General features: G+C 38.2%; 1 protein-coding gene across 1 annotated transcript in view; it reads left to right on the top strand.

Moving 5' to 3' along the window:
* The first annotated feature begins 20267 nt into the window (after positions 1-20267).
* The window catches only part of NRK (Nik related kinase), a 167380-nt gene continuing 164010 nt past the window's right edge, over positions 20268-23637 (top strand). Inside the window, exon 1 of the mRNA XM_027097516.1 lies at positions 20268-20614. Coding sequence (XP_026953317.1) covers positions 20558-20614 — 57 coding nt within the window. The 5' untranslated portion in view covers positions 20268-20557. The remainder of the gene's footprint in view (positions 20615-23637) is intronic.

The following is a 23637-nucleotide window of genomic DNA, read 5'->3' as shown; positions in this document are numbered from 1 at the left end:
TTTTGACAAAATTCAACACCCATTTATGATAAAAACCCTGCAGAAACTAGGCATGGAGAGAACTTTCCTCAACATAATAAAGGCCATATATGACAAACCCACAGCCAACATCATCCTCAATGGTAAAAAACTGAAAGCATTTCCACTATGATCAGGAACAAAACAAGGTTGCCCACTCTCACCACTCTTGTTCAACATAGTTTTGGAAGTTTTAGCCACAGCAATCAGAGAAGAAAAAGAAATAAAAGGAATCCAAATTGGAAAAGAAGAAGTAAAGCTGTCACTGTTTGCAGATGACATGATCCTATACATAGAGAATCCTAAAGATGCTACCAGAAAACTATTAGAGCTAATCAAAGAATTTCGTAAAGTTGCAGGATACAAAATTAAAGCTCAGAAATCTCTTACATTCCTATATACTAATGATGAAAAATCTGAAAGTGAAATCAAGAAAACCCTCCCATTTACCATTGCAACAAAAGGAATAAAATATCGAGGAATAAACCTACCGAAGGAGACAAAAGACCTGTATGCAGAAAATTATAAGACACTGATGAAAGAAATCAAAGATGATACAAATAGAGAGATATACCATGTTCTTGGATTGGAAGAATCAACATTGTGAAAATGACCCTACAACCCAAAGCAATCTACAGATTCAATGCAATCCCTATCAAACTACCACTGTCATTTTTCACAGAACTAGAACAAAAAATTTCACAATTTGTATGGAAACACAAAAGACCCCGAATACCCAAAGCAATCTTGACAAAGAAAAACAGAGCTGGAGGAATCAGGCTCCCTGACTCAGACTATACTACAAAGCTACAGTAATCAAGACAGTATGGTACTGGCATGAAAACAGTAAGATATATCAACGGAACAGGAGAGAAAGCCCAGTGATAAACCCACGCACATATGGGCACCTTATCTTTGATAAAGGAGGCAGGAATGTACAGTGGAGAAAGGACAGCCTCTTCAATAAGTGGTGCTGGAAAAACTGGACAGGTATATATAAAAGTATGAGATTACATCACTCCCTAACACCATACACAAAAATAAGCTCAAAATGGATTAAAGACCTAAATGTAAGGCCAGAAACTATCAAACTCTTAGAGGAAAACATAGGCCAAACACTCTATGACATAAATCACAGCAAGATCCTTTTTGACCCACCTCCTAGAGAAATGGAAATAAAAACGAAAATAAACAAATGGGACCTAATGAAACTTCAAAGCTTTTGCACAGCAAAGGAAACCATAAACAAGACAAAATGACAACCCTCAGGATGGGAGAAACCATTTGCAAATAAAGCAACTGACAAAGGAATAATCTCCAAAATTTACAAGCAACTCATGCAGCTCAATAACAAAAAAACAAACAACCCAATCCAAAAATGGGCAGAAGACCTAAATAGACATTTCTCCAAACAAGATATACAGACTGCCAACAAACACATGAAAGAATGCTCAACATCATTAATCATTAGAGAAATACAAATCAAAACTACAATGAGATATCATCTCACACCAGTCAATATGGCCATCATCAAAAATCTAGAAACAATAAATGCTGGAGAGGGTGTGGAGAAAAGGGAACACTCTTGCACTGCTGGTGGGAATGTGAATTGGTACAGCCACTATGGAGAACAGTATGGAGGTTCCGTAAATAACTACAAATAGAACTACCATATGACCCAGAAATCCCACTACTGGGCATATACCCTGAGAAAACCATAATTCAAAAAGAGTCGTGTACCAACATGTTCATTGCAGCTCTATTTAAAATAGCCAGGAGATGGAAACAACCTAAGTGTCCATCATCAGTTGAATGGATAAAGAAGATGTGGCACATATATACGATGGAATATTACTAAGCCATAAAAAGAAACGAAATTGAGATATTTGTAATGAGGTGGATAGACCTAGAGTCTTTCATACAGAGTGAAGTAAGTCAGAAATAGAAAGACAAATACCGTTTGCTAACACATATATATGGAATTTAAGAAAAAGAATTGTCATGAAGAACCTAGGGATAAGACAGGAATAAAGACACAGACCTACTAGAGAATGGACTTGAGGTTATGGGGAGGGGAAAGGGTAAGCTGTGACAAAGTGAGAGAGTGTCATGGACATATATACACTACCAAAAGTAAAATAGATAGCTAGTGGGAAGCAGCCATATAGCACAGGGAGATCATCTTAGTGCTTTGTGACCATCTAGAGAGGTGGGATTGGGAGGGTGGGAGGAAGGGAGACGCAGGACAGAATAGATATGGGAACATATGTATATGTATAACTGTTTCACTTTGTTGTAAATCCGAAACTAACACACCATTGTAAAGCAATTATACTCCAGTAAAGATTTAAATAAAAAATGAAGACAGTTTAAGGGACCTCTGGAGAAAATCAATCATACTAACATTCAGATTGTAAGGGTCCAGGAAGGAAAAGATAGAAAATTACAGAAAACCTATCTGAAGAAATAACAGCTGAAAACTTCCCTAACCTGGTGAAGGAAACAGACATCTACGTCCAGGAAGCAGAGAGGAGTCCCAAACAAAATGAACCCAAAGAGACCTACACCAAGAAAAATTATAATTAAAATGTCAAAAGTTAAATATAAAGATAGAATCTTAAAGCAGCAACAGAAAAACAACTAGTTATATATGAGGGAACCAATAGAAGACTACCAGCTGATTTTTCAGCAGAAACTTTAGAGGCCAGAAGGGACTGGGATGATATATTCAAAGGGCTGAAGGAAGAAAAAAACTTACAAACAAAAATACTCTACTCAGCAAAATTGTCCAGAATTGGAGAGATCAGGGTTTTCCCAGAGAAGCAAAAGCTAAAGGAGTTCATTATAGGGACTTCTTTAAACAGAATATAAAAGAAAAGAAAAGGCCATATTTAGAAATACGAAAATCATGAAAGAAAAACTCTCACTGGTAAAGGCAAACATATAGTAAAAGTAGTGAATCAATCACCTATAAAGCTTGTATGAAGGTTAAAAGACCAAATTAGTAAAATCATCTATATCTAAAATAATTAAACAAGACAAAATATTAAAATATGTAAAGTATGATGTCAAAAACATAAGACAAGAAAGGGAGAGTAAAAATGTAGTGCTTTTAATATATGCCAGAACATAAGCAACCATTAAATTAAAGTAGACTGCTATATACATAGGCTGTTTTTTTTTAACATTTTTATTGGAGTATAATTGCTCTACAATGTTGTATTAGTTTCCGCTTTAAAACAAACTGAATCAGCCATACATATACATATATCCCCATATCTCCTCCCTCTCCCTCCAGCCCTCCCTATTCCACCCCTCTAGGTGGTCACAAAGCACCGAGCTGATCTCCCTGTGCTATATGGCTGTTTCCCACTAGCTATCGATTTTACATTTGGTAGTGTATATATCTCCATGCCACTCTCTCACTTCGTCCCAGCTTACCCTTCCCCCTCCCTGTGTCCTCAAGTCCATTCTCTACGTCTGCATCTTTATTCCTGTCCTGCCCCTAGGTTCTTCAGGACCTTTTTTTTTTTTTTAGATTCCATATATATGTGTTAGCATATAGTACTTGTTTTTCTCTTTCTGACTTACTTCACTCTGTATGAGAGACTCTAGGTCCATCCACCTCACTAAAAATAACTCAATTTCATTTCTTTTTATGGCTAATGTTCCGTTGTATATATGTGCCACATCTTTTTTATGCATTCATCTGTCGATGGACACTTAGGTTGCTTCCATGTCCTGGCTACTGTAAATAGTGCTGCAGTGAATATTGTGGTACATGTGTGCTTTTGAATTATGGTTTTCTCAGGGTATATGCCCAGTAGTGGGATTGATGGGTCATATGGTAGTTCTATTTTTAGTTTTTTAAGGAACCTCCATACTGTTCTCCATAGTGGCTGTATCAATTTACTTTCCCACCAACAGTGCAAGAGGGTTCCCTTTACTGCACACCCTCTCCAACACTTACAGTTTGTAGATTTTTTGATGATGGCCACTCTGACCGGTGTGAGATGTAACTTATAGTTTGTAGATTTTTTGTGATGGCCACTCTGACCACTGTGATCTTCTTTGGAGAAATGTCTGTTAGGTCTTCTGCCCATTTTTGGATTGGGTTTTTTTGTTTTGTTGATATTGAGCTGCATGAGCTGCTTATAAATTTTGGAGATTAATCCTTTTTCAGTTGCTTCATTTGCAAATATTTTCTCCCATTCTGAGGGTTGTCTTTTCATCTTGTTTATGGTTTCCTTTGCTGTACAAAAGCTTTTAAGTTTCATTAGGTCCCATTTGTTTATTTTTGTTTTTATTTCCATTTCTCTAGGAGGTGGGTCAAAAAGGATCTTCCTGTGATTTATGTCATAGAGTGTTCTGCCTCTGTTCTCCTTTAAGAGTTTTAGAGTTTCTGGCCTTACATTTAGGTCTTTAATCAATTTTGAGTTTATTTTTGTGTATGGTGTTAGGGAGTGTTCTAATTTCATTCTTTTACATGTAGATGTCCAGTTTTCCCAGCACCACTTTTTCAAAGGCTGTCTTTTCTCCATTGTATATTCTTGCCTCCTGTATCAAAAATAAGTTTACCATATGTGCGTGGGTTTATTTCTGGGCTCTCTATCCTGTTCCTTTGATCTATATTTCTGTTTTTGTGACAGTACCATACAGTATTGATTACTATAGCTTTGTAGTATAGTCTGAAGTCTGGGGGCCTGATTCCTCCAGCTCCGTTTTTCTTTCTCAAGGTTGCTTTGGCTATTCAGGGTATTTTCTGTTTCCATACAAATTGTGAAATTATTTGTTCTACTTCTGTGAAAAATGCCATTGGTAGTTTGATAGGGATTGCATTGTATCTGTAGATTGATTTGGGTTGTATAGTCATTTTCACAAGGTTAATTCTTCCAATCCAAGAACATGGCATATCTCTCCATCTGTTTGTATTATCTTTAATTTCTTTCATCAGGTCTTATAGATTTTTGCGTACAGGTCTTTTGTCTCCTTCGGTAGGTTTATTCCTAGGTATTTTGTTCTTTTTGTTGCAATGGTAAATGGGAGTGTTTCCTTAATTTCCCTTTCAGATTTTTCATCATTAGTGTATAGGATTGCAAGAGATTTCTGTGCATTAATTTTGTATCCTGTTATTTTATGAAATTCATTGATTAGCTCTAGTAGTTTTCTGGTAGCATCTTTAGGATTCTCTATGTATACTATCACGTCATCTGCAAACAGCACCAGCTTTACTTCTTCTTTTCTGATTTTGATTCCTTTTATTTCTTTTTCTTCTCTGATTGCTGTGGCTAAAACTTCCAAAACTATGTTGAATAATAGTGGTGCGAGTGGACAACCATGTCCTGGTCCTGATCTTTGAGGAAATGGTTTCAGTTTTTCACCTTTGAGAACAATGTTGGCTGTGAGTTTTTCATATATGGCCTTTATTATGTTGAGGAAAGTTCTGTCTATCCCTACTTTCTAGAGGGTTTTTATCATAAATGAGTGTTGAATTTTGTCAGAAGCTTTTTCTGCATCTATTGAGATGATCATATGGTTTTTATCCTTCAATTTGTTAATATGGTGTATCATATTGATTAATTTGCATATATTGAAAAATCTTTGCATTCCTGGGATAAACTCCAGTTGATCATACTGTATGATCCTTTTAATATTCTGTTGGATTCTGTTTGCTAGTATTTTGTTGAGGATTTTTTCATCTATGTTCTTCAGTGATGTTGGCCTTTAGTTTTCTTTCTTTATGACACCTTTGTCTGGTTTTGCTATCAGGGTGATGGTGGCCTTGTAGAATGAGGTTGGGAGTGTTCCTCCCTCTGCTATATTTTGGAAGGGTTTGAGAAGTACAGGTGTTAGCTCTTCTCTAAATGTTTGATAGAATTTGCCTGTGAAGCCATCTGGTCCTGGACTTTTGTTTGTTGGAAGATTTTAATCACAGTTTCAATTTTAGTGCTTGTGATTGTTCTGTTTATATTTTCTATTTCTTCCTGGTTCAGTCTTGGAAGGTTGTGCTTTTCTAAGAATTTTTCCATTTCTTACATAGGTTTTCATACATGAATCTCATGGTAACCACAAATCAAAAACCTATAACAAAAACACAAAAAATAAAAAGAAAGGAATACAAACAAAACACTGAAGAAAGTCATCAAATCACAGAGGGAAAATGAGAGAAGAAAGAAACAGAGAAGAACTATAAAAACAAATAGAAATATAAAACCCACCAAGAAACAGTAACAATATGGCAATAAGTACATAGCTATCAATGATTACTGTAAATGTAAATGAACTAAATGTTCCAATTAAAAGACATAGCATGGCTGAATGGATTAAAAGAACAAGATCCATATATATGCTGCCAACAAGTGGCTCACTTTAAGAGCTAAAGACACACTCAGACTGTAAATGAGGGGAAGGAGAAAGATATTCCATGAAAATGGAAACCAAAAACAGCTGGGGTAGCAATACTTACATCAGACAAAATAATCTTTAAAACAAAGACTGCAGCAAGAGACAAAGCCATTATATAATGATAAAGGTATCAATCCCAAAAGACGATATAACACTTGTAAATATCTATACACCCAACATAGGAGCACTGAAATACATAAAGCAAATACATAAAGAGAGAAATTGAGAGTAATACAATAATATTAGGGCATTTTAACACCCTACTTATAAAACATCAGTGGGGGCTTCCCTGGTGGCGCAGTGGTTGAGAGTCCGCCTGCCGATGCAGGGCACACGGGTTCGTGCCCCGGTCCGGGAAGATCCCACATGCCACGTAGCGGCTGGGCCTGTGAGCCATGGCCGCTGAGCCTGCTTGTCCAGAGCCTGTGCTCCGCAACGTGAGAGGCCACAGTAGTGAGAGGCCCGCGTACCGAAAAAAGAAAAAATCAGTGGATAAATCATCCAGTCCAAAAAAAAAAAAATTAGTAAGGAAACATTGACCTTAAATGATACATTAGACCAGATAAACTTAGTAGATATATGTAACACGTTCCACCCCAAAATAGAAGAATACACATTTTTTTCAAGTGTACATGGAATATTTTCCAGGATAGATCACATGTGAGGTCACAAAACGTCTCAAATTTAAGAAGATTGAAATCATATCAAGCATTTTTTCCAACCACAACGAGGTAAGACTAGAAATTAATTACAAGAAAGAAACTGAAGAAAATGCAAACACCTGGAGTCTAAACAGCATGCTACTAAATGACCAATGTGTCATTGAAGAAATCAAAGAGGAAATCAATAAATACCTATAGACAAATGAAAATGGAAACACAATATTCCAAAAGCTATGGGACACAGCAAAAGCAGTTCTAAGAGGGAAGTTTACAGTGATACAGGCCTACCTCAGGAAAAATCTCAAATAATCTAAGTTTACATTTAAAGGAACTAGGAAAAGAAGAACAAGCGAAGCCCAAAGTTAGTAGAAAGAAGGAAATGACAAAGATCATAGTGGAAATAAAATAGAGATTAAAAAAAATCAGCAATAGAAAAGATCAATGAAACTCATGGCTGCTTCTTTGAAAAGATAAACAAAATTGATAAACCTTTAGCTAGATTCATCAAGAGAAAAAGAGACAGGGTCCAAATAAATGAAATCAAAAATGCAAAAGGAGAAGTTACAACATATACCACAGAAGAACAAAGTATCATAAGAGATAACGATGAACAACTACACACCAAAATATTAGACAACCAAGAATAAATGGATAAAGTCCTATAAACATAAAATCTTCCAAGACTGAATCAGGAAAAAGTAGAAAATATGAACAGACTGATTACTAGTAATGCAATTGAATCAGTAATCAAAAAGCTCCCAACAAACAAAAGTCCAGGGCATCACAGGTGAATTCTACCAAATATTTAAAGAATTAATATCTATCCTCAAATTATTTCAAAAAAATAAACAGGAAGAAATGTTTCCAAATTTATTTTATGAGGCTAGCATTACTCTGAAACAAAGGCCAGATAAAGACATTACAAAGAAGAAAATTACAGGCCAATATCCCTGATGAACATAGATGCAAAAGTCCTCAACAAATTATTAGGAAGCACAATTCAACAATACATTAAAAGGATCATACACCATGTTCAAGTGGGATTTATTCCAGTGATACAAGGTTGTTTCAATATCCATAAATCAGCAAACATGATACACTATGTTAACAATGTATAAAAATCATATGATCATCGCAATAGATGCAGAAAAAGCATTTGACGAAATTCAACATCCATTTATGTTAAAAACTTTCAACAAAATGGGTATAGCGGGAACATTCCTCAGCATAGTAAAGGCCATATATGACCAATCCACAGCTAACATAATACTCAACAATGACAAGCTGAAAATTTTTCCTCTAAAATCAGCAACAAGTCAAGGATTCACACTTTTGCCACTTTTATTCAACATAGTATTGGAAGTCCTAGCCACAGTAATCACACCAAAAAAGAGATATAAAGCCAGCCAAATTGGAAAGGAAGAAGTAAAACTGTCACTACTTGCACATAACATGACACTATATAAGAAAACTCTAAAGACTCCACCAAAAACTGTTATATCCTATAAATAAATTCAGTAAAGTTGTAGTTACAAAGTCAATAAACAGAATCATTTGCATTTCTATACACTAATAGCAAACTATCAGAAAGAGAAAGTAAGAAAACAATCCTATTTACAATTGCATCAAAAAGAATAAAATACCTAGGAATAAATTTAATCTAGGAAGTGAAAGACCTGTACTCTGGAAACTATAAGGCATTGATGAAAGAAATAGAAGATGACACAAACAAATGGAAATATACACTGTGCTCATGGATTTTAAGAATGAATATTGTTAAAATGTTCATACTATGCAAAGCAATCTACAGATTCAATGCAATCCCTATCAAAATCCCAATGGCATTTTTTACAGAACTGGAACAATCTTAAAATTTGTATGGAACCACACACACAAAAATAAACCTGAATAGCCAATGCAGTCTTAAGAAGAAGAACAAAGCTGGAGGTTTTATGTTCCCTGATTTCAAACTTTATTACAAAGGTATAGTGATCAGAACTGTATGGTACTGACACCAAAACAAAAACAAATACACAGATCAGTGGAACAGAAAAGAGAGCCCAGAAACAAACCTATGCTTACAAGGTCAATTAATTTACAACAAAGGGGCTATGAATATACAGTGGGGAAAAGACAGTCCCTTCAAAGGGCTATGAATATACAGTGGGGAAAAGACAGTCTCTTCAATAAATGGTGCTGGGAAAACTGGACAGCTACATGCAAAAGAATGAAAGTGGACCACTTTTTTTTTGGACCACATTTTTATTCCCTAAACAAACAAACACCACCCCAAAATGGATTAAAGACATAAATATAATACCTGAAACTATAAAACTCCTTGAATAAAGCATAGGAAATATGCTCTTTGACATCGATCTTAGCAATACTTTTTTGGATCTGTTTCCTCAGGCAAGGGGAACAAAAGCAAAAATAAACAAATGAGATTATATAAAACTAAAAAGCTTTTGCACAGCAAAGTAAACAATCAACAAAATTTAAAGGCAACCTATGGAATGGGAGAAAATATTTGCAAATCACATATCTGATAAGGTGATAATATCAAAACATATTACAAGCTCATACAACTCAATATCAAAGAAAAAAGCAGTCTGATTAAAAATGGGCAGAAGATCTATATTTTTCCAAAGAAAACATACAGATGGCTAACACGTACATGAAAAGATACTGAACATCACAAATCATCAAGGAAATGCAAATCAAAACCACCATGAGATATCAACTCACACCTGTCAGAATGGCTACTATCTAAAAGGCTAGGACTAACATATGTTGGTGAGGACAGGGGAACCCATGTGCACTGTTGATAGGAATGAAAATTGGTAAAATCACTATGCAAAAGAGCATGAAGGTTCCTCATAAAATTAAAAATAGAACTACCATATGATCCAGAAATTCCATTTGTGGGCATTTATCAGAATAAAATTAAAACACTAATTAGAATATATATATATATACATATATATATATATATAAATATATACATATATATATGTATACACATACACCCCTATGTTCATTCCAGCATTATTTACAATAGCCAAGATGTGGGAGCAACCTAAGTGTCCATCAACAGATGAATGGTAAAGAAGATGTGATATGTGTATGTGTATATATATATATATATATATATATATATATACATATACATATATATGTGTGTATATATATATATAATGGAATATTATTCAGTCATAAAGAAGAATGAAATTGTGCCATTTGCAACAACATGGATAGACTAAGAGGGTGTTATGCTAAATAAAATAAGTCAGTCAGAGGAAGAAAAATACCATACTACTTCACTTATATGTGGAATCTAAAAAGCAAAACAAATTAACAAACAAAACAGAAACAGACCCATAGAAACAGGAAAAAACTGATGGTCTTTAGAGAGGAGGAGTTTGAGGGGTTGGGTGAAATCGATGAAAAGGATTAAGAAGTACAAACTTCCAGTTGTAAAATAAATAAGTCACTGGGATGTAATGTACAGCATAGAGAATAGTCAATAATATTGTAATAACTTTGTGTGGTGACAGATCATTACTATATATTGTGGTGATCAATTCATATTGTATATAAATGTCTAATCACTATGTCATACACCTGAAACTAAAATAATATTTTAAGTTAGCTATACTTCAATAAAATTTAAAAAGAAAAAAATAATGTAAAAGCATAGCCTTTGTTATGGGTTTGTTTAGGTTTGTAAAAGAATGGAGAATTGTGTGGTAAATAGTAAATACTGTTAACTCACGGAAAGTGAGACTGCAAAGGTGAAGATGAGATTATTATTCTTTACTTTATATACTTTTATTTCATAGTTTTACTGTTACCCTTTTTTACAATAAAGTTTTATTAGTTTCATAATTTTAATGAAATATCCTTTTTCTCTGGATTTAATTTTCCCTGACTACTATGAAGTAGAGCAAGTTTTTATATATTTATTCGTTACTTGTATTTCTTCTTCTGTGAATTGCCTATTCATAGCTTTTGCCCATTTTTCCATTGGAGAGACTTTTTTCTCTATCAATTTTTAATAGCTCCTTGCCTATTAGTGAGATTAAGAATTTTTTGGTCATATATATTACAAATATTTTTCCAGGTCCATTGAATTATTTTAGTTTTTATGTGATCAAAGCTAACAGTCTTTTACTGACACGCTTAAAACAGTAAGTTAGATCTATATGCTTTGCTGTGTATAAAATATTAAGTGAAATAAAACAAGTTGCTGAGTGATATATATAGTACAATCTTATCTTCTCACTTAAAAAATAGAGGAAAATATATTATGCTTGCATATTTTTATGAGAAAAGATAAAAGTATGGAAAGATGAAACCCAGACTATTAACACTGATTATCTCAATGATGTGAGATGGGAGAAGAAGCGATTATTAACTTTTTTTTTACACATCCATATATGACTTGACTTGTTACAGCAAGTATGTATGGTTATTGTAAATGGAAAAATATTAAAGAATACTATCACTGTGCTTTCAGTATCCTCCTTGGATGAGAATGTATATCATGTAGGGCATGTACCACTCTCACAGATTCTTCTTGGAAGCACTATAAGAGGAATAATTGATTGGATTTGTTCCCTAAATTATGGTTGGGAGAGTAGCATAGTCATACATTCCCAGAAGTAACACACTACCCCCCCAACACACACACATACACACACAAAAACCTGTCCTTAAAGACCCTCTTTAATGTTTGAATACTGCAAAGAGAAAAACAGAAGAAATGGAAGTACATACTTGCAGATTGTGATTGAGAGTGCACTTTGTGTGGTAACGCCTAGGATCAGGAGGAGGCTAAAGGGAGAGGGAAGGAGGGGTGGCAATGTTTGCATTGCTTGGCACTTGCTCCACATATAAAAATAGCTAGTTATGTCTTTGAATTCTAACCAAGTGTAGCATTTGTTCTGTGACTTTATATAAAATGTAGTTTCATGGGTGTGACTTAAGGATAGTACATGTCCCTAAGTTGGAAACAGAATAGCAATGACTTCTGAGTGAATAGCCAGATACCACAATACATAGGGGGAAAGAACAGTAGTTGCAGTTTCTCAGAATTGGAAAGGATTTAGGGTTGCTTTAGTTCAATCTACCTTCTAATCCATGAGTTCTTTGTACAAATCCAGGGAAGATGATCCAGGGTAGTCTCCTCCTGAAATATTTCCACTTAGAGAGAGTTCTTTCCTTCATAAAGCAGCTAATTCTTTATAGTGACAACTATTAGAATGTTCTTTAAATTGCTAAATGTTTTACCTTCTTGGAACATCTATCCACTGATCCCTCTTTATTATGACTTCCCATTAAAAATATGTGAAGATAGCTACTCCATCTCCCTAAGCCTTCTCCTCAAAAGGCTGTACATCACCAGTACCTCAACATTTCCAAATGTCACAATTTCTAAATTATTAACCATTATTCATTTTCCCTAGTTTGGAGAATATTTAATTTGTTTAAATATAATATTCTGAAACAATCAGCCCTCTTCTGGTGTCTTTACCTGGGTACAATTTTAAAAATTGTCCTTGATTTGGTTATCTTACTGGTCTTTCTGGTATCACTGCAATACTAGATTAACGTTACCTTTTAAAGTTGTTTCTCCCCTTCTTGTTCTTATGGAATTGATTATTTGTTTTTCAAACCAAGATGCAAAAATTCACACTTATATCTGTAAAATGTCACCTGGTTGGTTTAGGCCAATAATTCTAGGTTCTTGCACAGTCCGATTCTCTACAGAATGCCTCTGCTACTTTAATGCTCTAGTCCATGCCCAGAGGGAATGCAAAATGCCATAAGCAAAAACAACCAGAGGAACAAGACAGCCAAAAGCCAGCAGAATGGGCCTTCACTTGTGCTTATTCTTTGCTGCATTTCAGTTTGCCCCCTGCCTCCCTTTCCTAACCCCCTGCTCATTCATCATTCTAGCTTCCTGGCAGCTCCAGTCTCATCTCTAGTTTTATCTTCTCAGCTTATCTGCTTCACTGCCTCCCAAACCTATGGCCAATTTATTGCTTGTCTTCTCTACCCTATTCTGACCTTGGGACCCTTTCCCTTGAATTAACCCTAAAGACTACCTTATGTCTCAGCCCAATCACTTCCTTAGCTCTACTCCCTTCTTGCTCAGCCTTGAGGTGGTCAACCTATATATTAATAATTCTTCACAGTTTGGGTTCATCAACAAAAGTTATATGCATGTCTTTCATGTTGTCACCTAAAACATTGATAAATAAGTTGAAAACCAAGACAAGGATAGAAAATCTGTATCACATTCCTTTTAGAGTTACTCTCCTTAGGATTCTATTTATTTTTCCACTAATTTTAACAAACCTTATTTCTTAAATCATAGAGAGTTGCACTGTCCAGTATAGTGGCCTCTAGCCATTGTATAATTTTAAATTATACACTGTATAAATTATGCACTGTATAAATAAATTTAAAGTTACCTCAATTAAAATTAAATTAAATTTAAAATTCAATTACTAAGTTGTAATAGTCACATTTCAAGTAATCAGCCACATGCTTCTAGAGGCTATCATACTTAATTAACAGTGCAGATATTGAACATTTTTACCACCACAGAAGTTCTACTGAACAGTGCTACTCCAGAATATATATTTCATTATGCTCAGCATAACCTTATATCAGTATCACAAATTCTCTTCAATTTGCTATTGATTCATTGGTCAACTGTTTTGTTCATCTAATCATGCCCTTCTGTGCTTTTTCCATCCCACATTTGCCTATCTAGTCTAAGAGGATATTATAAGATTCTTTACTGAAATAAAAATAAATTGACTATAGTAGTATCCTGGTCTACTTGGTGAGCAACTCATCTGACTAGTTATTTATTGCTTTGTAACAATTCATCCCAAAATTTAGCGGTGTAAAAATTTCATCTTTTCTTATCTCTCATGTTTTCTATGGGTTAGGAATTTAGGAGTGGCTTAGTTCAGGGTCTGTCATGAAGTTGCAGTCAGATGTTACCTGTGAGTGCTATCATCTTAAGGCTTGAATGGGGCTGGGAAATTCACTTCCAATGTAACTCATTACATAATTGTCAAGATGGTATTGGATGTTGTCCACAGGTCTCAGTTCTTCTCCATGTAGGTCTCACCACAGGGCTGCTTCAATGTCTTCAAACCCTGGCAAATGGCTTCCACCAGATCAAGCAATCTGAGACACCTAGGTAGAAGCTTCAATGTCTTTTATGACCTAGCTTTATAAGTCATACATTAGCACTTCATCCATATTCTATTGGCCACACAGGTCAGCCCTCATTAATTGTGGGAGGATACCACATAAGGTCATGTCATGAATGACAAGATGCCTGGTTCACTGGGGGTTACCTTGAAGGTTGATGTCACATCATTCAAAATAAAATATGAGGTGATTTGTCATGGTACCTTATTAATGTATCCCTGCTTGCTCCTGGGAAGTACCTCGTAGGAGCCATCTATATAATATTCTGTGAGAATTCCCTTAGAACCAATATCAAGTTTACTGGTCTATAGTTTCTGGAATCTATCTTTTTGTTCTGTTTTGAAAATTGGAATTTTGCCTGTTTTCAAATTTGCAGCACTTCTATTATATTCTGAAGATCACCATAATCACATATGTAGGGTTTTAAAAAAAATTTTAAGTCTGTCATTTTTCTGAGCCTAGAGATTTGCCCCTCAGCACAACAGCTGAGTACTTTATCAATTTTCTCTCTTTTCCAACACTATTGTGTAGTGTACCACAATATTTTTTTGTTGAAGTAATGTTCTCTCAGGACATTCTTGATTCTGTGTGTATTTGTGCGTGTATGTGTTGCTCTCTACAAGACAGAGCCATGAACAAGAATCCTACTTCTTGAGAAATAAATTAAAAAATAAGGGAACAAAAGAATAAGGAGAGAATGCCATGTGTGTGTGTTTTCCTAAAGTTTATTGTCATCGAGAATGGCGTACACCAAATTGTTAACAACTTGGGGGAGGGGGCTGTGGTGGTAGTATGTGATTGGATAGAGAAGGTAGAGACTGTTACCTTTTTCTGCATTCAACTTTGAGTTGTTTGACATTACAATGAGTTGATATTTTCTAATACAATAATATAAGACATTAAAAATATGCTATCATTATTACCTCCTCCCCCAGTGGCAGTGCTGTGACCTAGATTTAGGAAAGCATTGCCCATATATTTCCTGTCATCAGTCTATAGCACACTCTCATAACAATATCACTTCCATTTTCTCTTTCCTTTTAATCCTCAATTCAAAGGATATCCATCCTACTTATGTAATGTATTCCTTTCTACGTAAATGTTTAATTTCTTAAACTTCCGTGCTATTTCTCTCTTCCTCCTTTTATTTTTCTGTCTTTTCAAAATACACACACTCTAGTTGTGGATTGCTAATTGCAACTCACTTTTTTAAGTCTCAGTAATATTATGGAGATTAAACACACACACACACATACTTCAACTTTACTATGTTCTTTATACATTATGCATTCAGGGCCAAATCCAAGTTCTGTTGGATCTTAAGCTTCTATAATTTTGGGAGCCCACTTCAAAACAGAATATAAAATTGCCAATGCAGAATTACTAGTACTACTCCCAGGACCTTAGAAGTGCAAGTGAGGTATCTTGAAGCATAAGCTTCATTACCATCCTGGTAGATGTGTTCCTATATGTGTTTGTGCTAAGGGAGGGAGGCTGGCTAGCCTGAAGTTCTTGGGTTGGGAATTCCAGGACTAGGATGGTATGGCCTTCAAAGAGGGAAAAGAGTGAGAAAAAAGGAAGCCCCATGGCTAACTTCAGAAATTCAACTGACTTTTGGTTTTAATTTCCCTGTTTTAGGTCTCTTTATAAAACAATTGTCTTTTTTTAGAGTAGCATTCCAGTTTTCAATAGCGACAAGACCCATGTTCAGCTGGGATCAGATTTCTAGGGCCTCATTTTAGAAACAAGCATAGCTCAAATCATGCCGAGCTTAAGAGCATTCCATGACAAGTGACAGAAGCTTTGCAAACTATGGTCAGAAGGCACATTTCATGACCTTTAGCCTGAGAAACATCAGGTGTTTTTTTTTGCTTTGTCCCCAGAAGATTGACACATAGGAAAAATCCAAAGAATCAGTGGCAAGAGTGTTGGGGACTGTGGCAGAAATCCTACAGTTTCAAAGTTGTCTCCAAAAAGAAGAATGAAAACCATAAGAAGGTCCTTTAGCCCAATGGTTCCCAAAGGAGGTTCCTCCCTCAAAGAGGAATCCTGAGACTTTTAACGATAGGCTGCCCCAGCCATTCACATGTATACTGGGAGATATTGGACCTTGAGTATTTACAATCACAAATGTGCAAAGTATCTTGTCAAGAAGATTGCTGTGTAACCTAATTCTGCTATTCCCACTAAGGATCAGTAATGTAGGCTGCAAACTTGTCCTAACAGAAGTTTACAAGACACTCATTTTCATACCCAAGGTGTCAGAATGGAGGAAAAACAATAAATGGCAGACCATTTTGTGTGTTTAAATGCTTAACAGATGTGTAATAAAGCATTTTATGAGATTCATTTTTAGTGTTGATTAAGATATATATTACCAGTTATAAATGTATAAATGAAAAAAGAAGAAAAAGCAGCCTAGAATCTTTTGAATCTGTATTTTTCATAACACACACATGCTCTTACAGTATAATTTCTCCAGATTATGGCAATTAGCAATTTACATGAAAAAACAAATATGCAATTCTTTGTATACAAAGATGAAAGCATCACTGGCTGGCCAGAGGTGAGGTGCTATCAAAGGCCAAAGAGTAGAGAGATGCACACTGGCCCTCTGGAGGATCAAACCCATACCCTTGGCACCATGTCTGCAGTACTCTTACCAACTGAGCTAACTGGCTGTAACCTTGCCATTTAGCGTCTCAGGTCTGCTAAGCACGATTGCTCACAAACACAGCCTCCTTCAAGCCTCCACTGAATAAGGTTTCTTTTCAGCCAAAAAACTCTCTAGAAGGAATAGGAATGGATTTTAATATTTTCTAAGCATTGAAAATTGCTGGGTTTTTTCTCTGGAAGTTTCTTAAGCTTGAAATCCATGATTTTTCCCTGTGAGGTGATCCACTTGGTACTCTCTGCACAGGCAAGTCACTGGCTACTCTTGGGGTATAGCTGGGTTCCATTACTTCTTATAAAGCCCTTGTTATTTCTGTTAGGAGGGCTTGCAGGCCGAAAGCGGGGAAAGGGGAACTGGATATTCAGGGGCCTAGCTAATGTCATCTGATCTCACTTACCCTGAAGCTTTTTTGAATTTGGCTCCTCTTCACACAGTCTCAAAATATGCACCGGCCCTTCAACAGTCATTGACAAGTGGGTTCTGGAGTCAGACTGCCTGAATTGGAAGCCAGGCTCCTCCAATTACTAGCTGTGAGGCTTTAGGAAAGTTACTTCATCTCTCTGTGCCTCAACTTCCTTGCCTATAAAACAGAGATAATTTAAAAGCTGGAAGAATTTTTGACAAAATTAAATGAGATAATTATATACAAAACACTTTGTCCAGAACATATAGCAAGTACTCAATAAATTTTAGCTATTAAAAAAATAACAACAATCAAAAGTTACAAAGTGCACAGGGCCTTAAGATAACAGAATGGATTGGAGGAGAAATGGATGGAATAAATATGGGACATAAAGTGTTGGCAAAGAAATTATTTCTGGGTAAAATACAATCTGACAAGTTCCCAGACTCTGGATTGACTAGGGTTATTTTCACGCAGTTTGAGGTCAGGAAATAAAGAGAGAAAAAACACTTTGGAAGGGAGAAGGGGAAGTGATGGCTGTGGGGTGAGGGGAAAAGAAGTCCTGAAGTTGGAAAACAAGTGCCCTACTTCAGGGTTTGTCTCAGCCTCATGCTTGGGGGCCATCTATTTGCCTTCTGGTCGGTTAGCCGGGCTGACCTTCCCCAAACTGGCCACAAAAATCCCCATAATGGCAGCTTACAAGGCAAAGTTTCCACGCTCTTCCATAACTCTTTTTTCCTTGAAAATAATAATAACTTTAAAAATGTGTAGGTTGTCTGTCAAGTTCTGATCAAACACCTAGCTTCCCCTCCCCCTACCACGGGGGTTCCACCCGGCGATGCGGCTAATCCCCATGGAGTCAAGAAGCCGCTAGCCTCCCACGGAGCCTTGCAACTAGAGAGCCCAACGATCTAGCTTGGATTCTTTTGCCTGGTCTGGACTTGTCCCCTTAGACAGGCTAAAACACTCTCTGCCATCGGGGGCCACGGGGCATTTCCCCACACCCTACCGTCAGCAAACTGCATTGTTAAAAAAAAAAAGTCTCAACACTTCTTCCCTTTAGCAAAGATTCTCTTCAGATTTCCTTTAAATGTTGTATTTCTTGACTCTCTTGATTTCTAAAACCTAGATATGTATTAAAAAGTGTAACTTTCTATTAATTAGTTCACCTGCCCAGCTGTAGCTATGAAATGTTATTTTCAGATTAATATTTAGCAAGATCTAGAAGAGTTTTTCTGATCATTCAGGAATGCTTAAACTGTATTTTAAAAAGGCAAGATTTTGTGCGGTGGAGTTGTCAAGATTTGAATTCTTGGAAAATAAAATTTGCTTGGTTTACATCATATTTGAATTAACACGAAAATTCGATCCAGAACATCCGAGTCTCTTTTTGGGGGGAGGCGGCAGTTGGTTTTCCCGCACCCGTTCACAGAGAATTTTCTTTATTTAGCGAGACCGGGTTCTTCAGACTGTGGCGATTACAGAACTCACTGAGGTTCGGAGGTTAAGGAATGTAAAGGGGTCAAACTCGGAAGTTGAAACAGACACGAAATAAACAAAATCCACCAATATATAAAGAAAATAATAACAAAAGTTAGAAGCCAGGGTCAGAAATGGTGAGCTCCAGGTCTGTGGGAAGAATTATTCCTGTAAATCTTCCTAGAGGAGGTAGAAATTTTTTACTTAAAAAAGAAAGAAACCGGAAACAACCCCCCACATCGCGTTCTGACTCCGGAGTGCGGGTGCGCGAATGCAGTCGATGAGCTCCAGAGAAAGTAAGCAGCTTTGGGACGTTTTCTAAAGTTCTTTGCAGTGCAAGAGCTTAGAATGCGGTTAGTCGTACACACCATCTCCCTTTCCCATAAACTCTTCAAGAGGTGCCTTACCTCTCAAGGTTAAATCGCCTCTGTCAGATTCTTTTAAACCGTGTATCGGACCTCCTGCGCTTTGTGGGGAAACGGAGGCGAACAGCCTGGGCACCCGGAAATGTTCTGCAACAAAGGAGCGAATGAATGAAACCCGGCCCAAGAGCTGGAGACTGGGAAGGACGCAGGAACTTTCTCTGCGCTTTGCGAACGCGGCGAACTGCAAACTTAGGACCCGGGGTAACCAGGGCTTCTGAGACTCAGTCTCTCTTAACTCCCAGCACCTGTGAACAGGTGCGGTTCCGACTGGGCAGCCCGAGCCTAGTACCAACTAGCCCGGGGCTAGAAGAGATGTAGACCCCCTCGAGGGGACTTCGCAGCGGCCCTGTCCACGCTGCGCTGCCCTAGGCTAGTGGCTTCGAAGACCAAGCTGTGGTAGCCCTGCGGCGCACTTGGTGTTTTCTCCCCGCCCCGCCCGCACAGGGGCTCGCCTAGGTCTGATCCCTAACCCAGTGGTAAGTCATTTCCTTATCTATCTTGATGGGTCTTTGCAATAAATGGAGCAATAAAATTAGAGGAGCAGAAAGAGAAAATAGACAACTAGAAAAGTCACAAGTGTTTCGTGGAGAGGTGAGGGCGCGGGCTGTTTGGACTGCAGAGCTGTGGGGCCCAGACTGGGAGCGGCGCGGAGCGGGACCGGTTTTCCGGGGCTGGCAGCTGCCTCGAAAAAGTTTCCTGTGGAACACTCGCCAGCGGGGGCGGGGGCGGCGGGCTCAGCGGTGGACGTGGGAGGGGGCGGGCGCCGGGGGCCGGCTCGCAAACCGTTATAGTCCTTCAGCACCTCTCTCGGCCAGTGGCCCCCTCGCCCGCCTCCCCGCCGCGGGGCTGCCCACCTGGCGACGTGACGCTGCACCAATCCCCTTCGAGCTGCTCCCGGGCCCCCTCCTTGCACCGCCCCCCTCCCCACCCTGAAAGAGGCGCACTCTGCCGGGACAGACGCTGCGCTCTCGCCCTCGGAGCACCCTTCTCACTCCTTGGTCTCCGGGACGGACGCTCAGACTCTTCTCTCGCCTTAGCCAGACTCGTTTTCCCGCCTCTCAAACTCCGGCTTCCCTCCACTCCTCGCTCTTTTCCCTCCACATTCCCCTCCTCTTTCTCCCACGCCGCAAACCCTGGTCCCCGTTGCCTTCCCCGGCCCTTTCCCTTTCCCTTCTCCTCCTTCGACTTCTGTCCGCTTCCACCTCAGACTCCCCGAGCGTGCCTAACTCAGTCACCCGCTCCGGTTCCGCTCGAAGTCATGGCGGGACCTGGGGGTTGGAGGGACAAGGAGGTCACGGATCTGGGCCACTTGCCGGTGAGTAGAGGACGCCCGTCACCCCCGAAGTGCTCTCTTCTGCGAGTTCTGAGCATCGATGGAGGGGACAGACGTCCGAAAGCCTGGCTAGGCCAGGACTTCGATAAGACCGCGACTGCAGGAGGGGGCCCCGGGAGTGGGCTTGCGGGAAAGGCGCCCCCTGGGTACCCGGGTTGCTCCAAACTCACGGAAAGGCAAAGGGCCGGGGGAAGAGGGATGGTGGGAAGAGGTGGCAGTAGGTTGGTGCGGGCCACAAACAGCGGGACCTGTTCTAAATGTGGCCCGTTTGGTCTAGCGGCGCTCGGGTACTTGTCCTAGCGGGGCCCAAGGAGAGGCCAAAGAGCGCGACGACGCGTGGCTTCCTGAAAGCACGCCTCTCTGTCACCCTGCCGCCCCGTCGTTTGCTTCTTCTTTTGCCAGAAGAGATGCCCACTCTCAGCGTGACCTTTCCTTCTAGGTGCCAGCGGGCCAGAAAATTCAAGCGTTGAAGTCTCACTTTCTAATAGCACTTTCTAAAACCTTCTTACTCTGCCAGGGCACTGGTCCTGATTTAGTATTGCTGGAGCTAAAGAACTCGACGCCGCTTGGGGAAGAACTGAATTCTGCACCCCCCAATTTAAAAAATAAAATGTATTGCGCTCACTTGCTAACCAGATTTAGCTTTTTCTCGTGGTTTTCGTTTGCGGATTCTCCTTTTCCCAAATGCCCAGCTTTCCTCCAGAGTTGTAATTGATTGGTGAGTTATTATCGCCGTCGTTATTAGTAGACTTATTATTTTAGCAGCACCGTTTATTTCATTGGCATCTGGTTTCTGGCAGATATTGGATCCCACCCAAATCCGTTTTTCAAGTTCCCGTTTTAGATTGGCATTTCACTTGCACCCTCTCTTGAATGCAAAGGGCCCCTGGACTCTCTAAAGGGAATAAGCATGCACCGTGCTGGAATGATCACCAGGCAACTGTAGTACAGGGCAGTGGCCTGCTTGCTTTGGGGAAAGCTAAATATTAACCTTGAGGTTATGGGGCTATTCAAAGTAGCAGTGCCTTAATTTTATACATATTTACATTTAAATATTGTTTTCCTGATGATGGCAGACACCTGTCCCCCTCAAAAATGGGGCATTCCCCAAGGCTCACCTATATAATTTCACACTAAAACAATGTGGAGGAGGAGGTGATGCACATGGGTAACATTTTAGCAAATTGTTCTCAGCCTTTTTTTTAAAGGAGCCTCAATGTAAACGTGTTGAATTACAGATAATCAGCATTGTGGTTATTGATGCAGCTTCATAAAATAAAGTCACAGAATTTTTAAAAGTTAAATATTTTTCCACTCAGTGTATACATGAGATTTCTGGAATATGGAGGCCTCAATTGGTGGTTTCCTTTCTGAACAGCACTTTCACATTCTGACTAGATTTGCTCCCAAGTGTAAAACCAATGAATGAAATGTTACCCTCCTCCAACATTCTCTGTGTACGGTGGGGGAAAGAGAAAAAAAAAAAAAAAAAAAAAAAAAACTAGGGCAAATATGGAAACCACACATAGGCAAACTGAAATAAACTCTTTTTTAAATTGACTGAAGGGAGGAATGGGAAAGACCTCCTAGAAATGATAGAGCACGGAATTCCAAAAACAAGGAGAAAAGGTTTGATTGCTGCAAAAAAAAAAAAAAAATGGGGGGAAATGGCCCAGACTAACTGACCCGGTCATGGCCCTGGACATGAGAACTTGGTGAGAGCCAAGAAGATAAGGGGAAAGGCTACAATCTTTACATTGCAGCTCACTTAAATAGTTTTCTGGGGGTTGGTGGGGGTGTGGAGGGGAGAAAGATGAGGTTAGTTTTTAATATAGGGATAGGGAGAAGACAAAATTTCAGGGCATTGATGTTTGGCCTTATTTTACAGACTTCATGAAAGTCTCGTAAGGTCCTCAACTTCTAACAATTTCTAAATTTCTATTACATAGGAGCTATTTTATATCATGGAGATCTTCACCATGTGAGCAAATTATGCATAAGTTTCCCCTCTTCCTGAACATCCATCAGGGTCTAAACCCTGAGAAATCAAGCAGAAGAAGAGCACCCCCTTTTAGAATTCTTTTTTTACATCAAATTTTTAGAGATGCAAAACATTCACTGTTGTTTTGGTCACTGAGGTATAGATTAGTGATTTTGGATTTCTTTGCATTTGACTTATTTCCTAAGTTGCTGAAGAAATAAGAGTAAATGAAAAGGTCAAGAGATATCTAAGTTATCTGTTTGGAAGTTTGCATTTTGATGCAAAGTAGAGATGATAAAGCAAGCAAAGAAACCTGCATATGGTGAGATCCCTTGTGATAATTATCCTCAATAGGATACATATGAGGTCAGAAAGTTGGCATCTGTCAACACCAAGTATACCAACTTGGCAACAGCCAGATAATGAGGGGGGATTCAGACTTTGGAGTTTCACACTGAGCAAGAAAAGAATCTTGAAGAGTATAGAATGATTAAATATGGGTCTAGTTTAAGATTGATATATTATGTCCGTTCTAGGGCTGGCCAGCTAAATGACCACAAGACAAGGACCTTTGAAAGAGACCAAGCTGGCTGTGCAAATTGTGATTTAAAGAAAGTAGTAGAAGGTTATTTGGCATTTTTGTTATTAGATAGATATCTTTTAAGACCTAAAATATTAAACAATAGTGAAAGCTGGGGAAGCAGGGAGAGGGGAGAGAGAAATGTACTTTCTTTTTTGCATAATTCCCTAAAGTTAAAGACGTAAAATAAAAGAGTAAACATAATAACCAGAGACTGCCAGGTGGGTAAGCTACATTTTCTTTGTTAATTAGTGGGTTACTGTCATTTTTCCATTTTTCCTGACTTACTATTGAATAAACATTTCCTATAGGTGACAAAACAGAAAAGAAAGTACAGAGATTTGTGGTTTGTGCTTCCTTTTTGAAAAAGAGAATGGCAAAACCATATATATATGTATATATATATATATACATATATATACATATGTATGTATGTATATATAT

This window comes from Aethalodelphis obliquidens, unplaced genomic scaffold, assembly GCF_003676395.1.
Source record: "Aethalodelphis obliquidens isolate GAN/ISIS:26980383/991018 unplaced genomic scaffold, ASM367639v1 scaffold114, whole genome shotgun sequence".
Taxonomy (NCBI): domain Eukaryota; kingdom Metazoa; phylum Chordata; class Mammalia; order Artiodactyla; family Delphinidae; genus Aethalodelphis; species Aethalodelphis obliquidens.
This window is presented reverse-complemented; position numbering and strand designations above follow the sequence as displayed.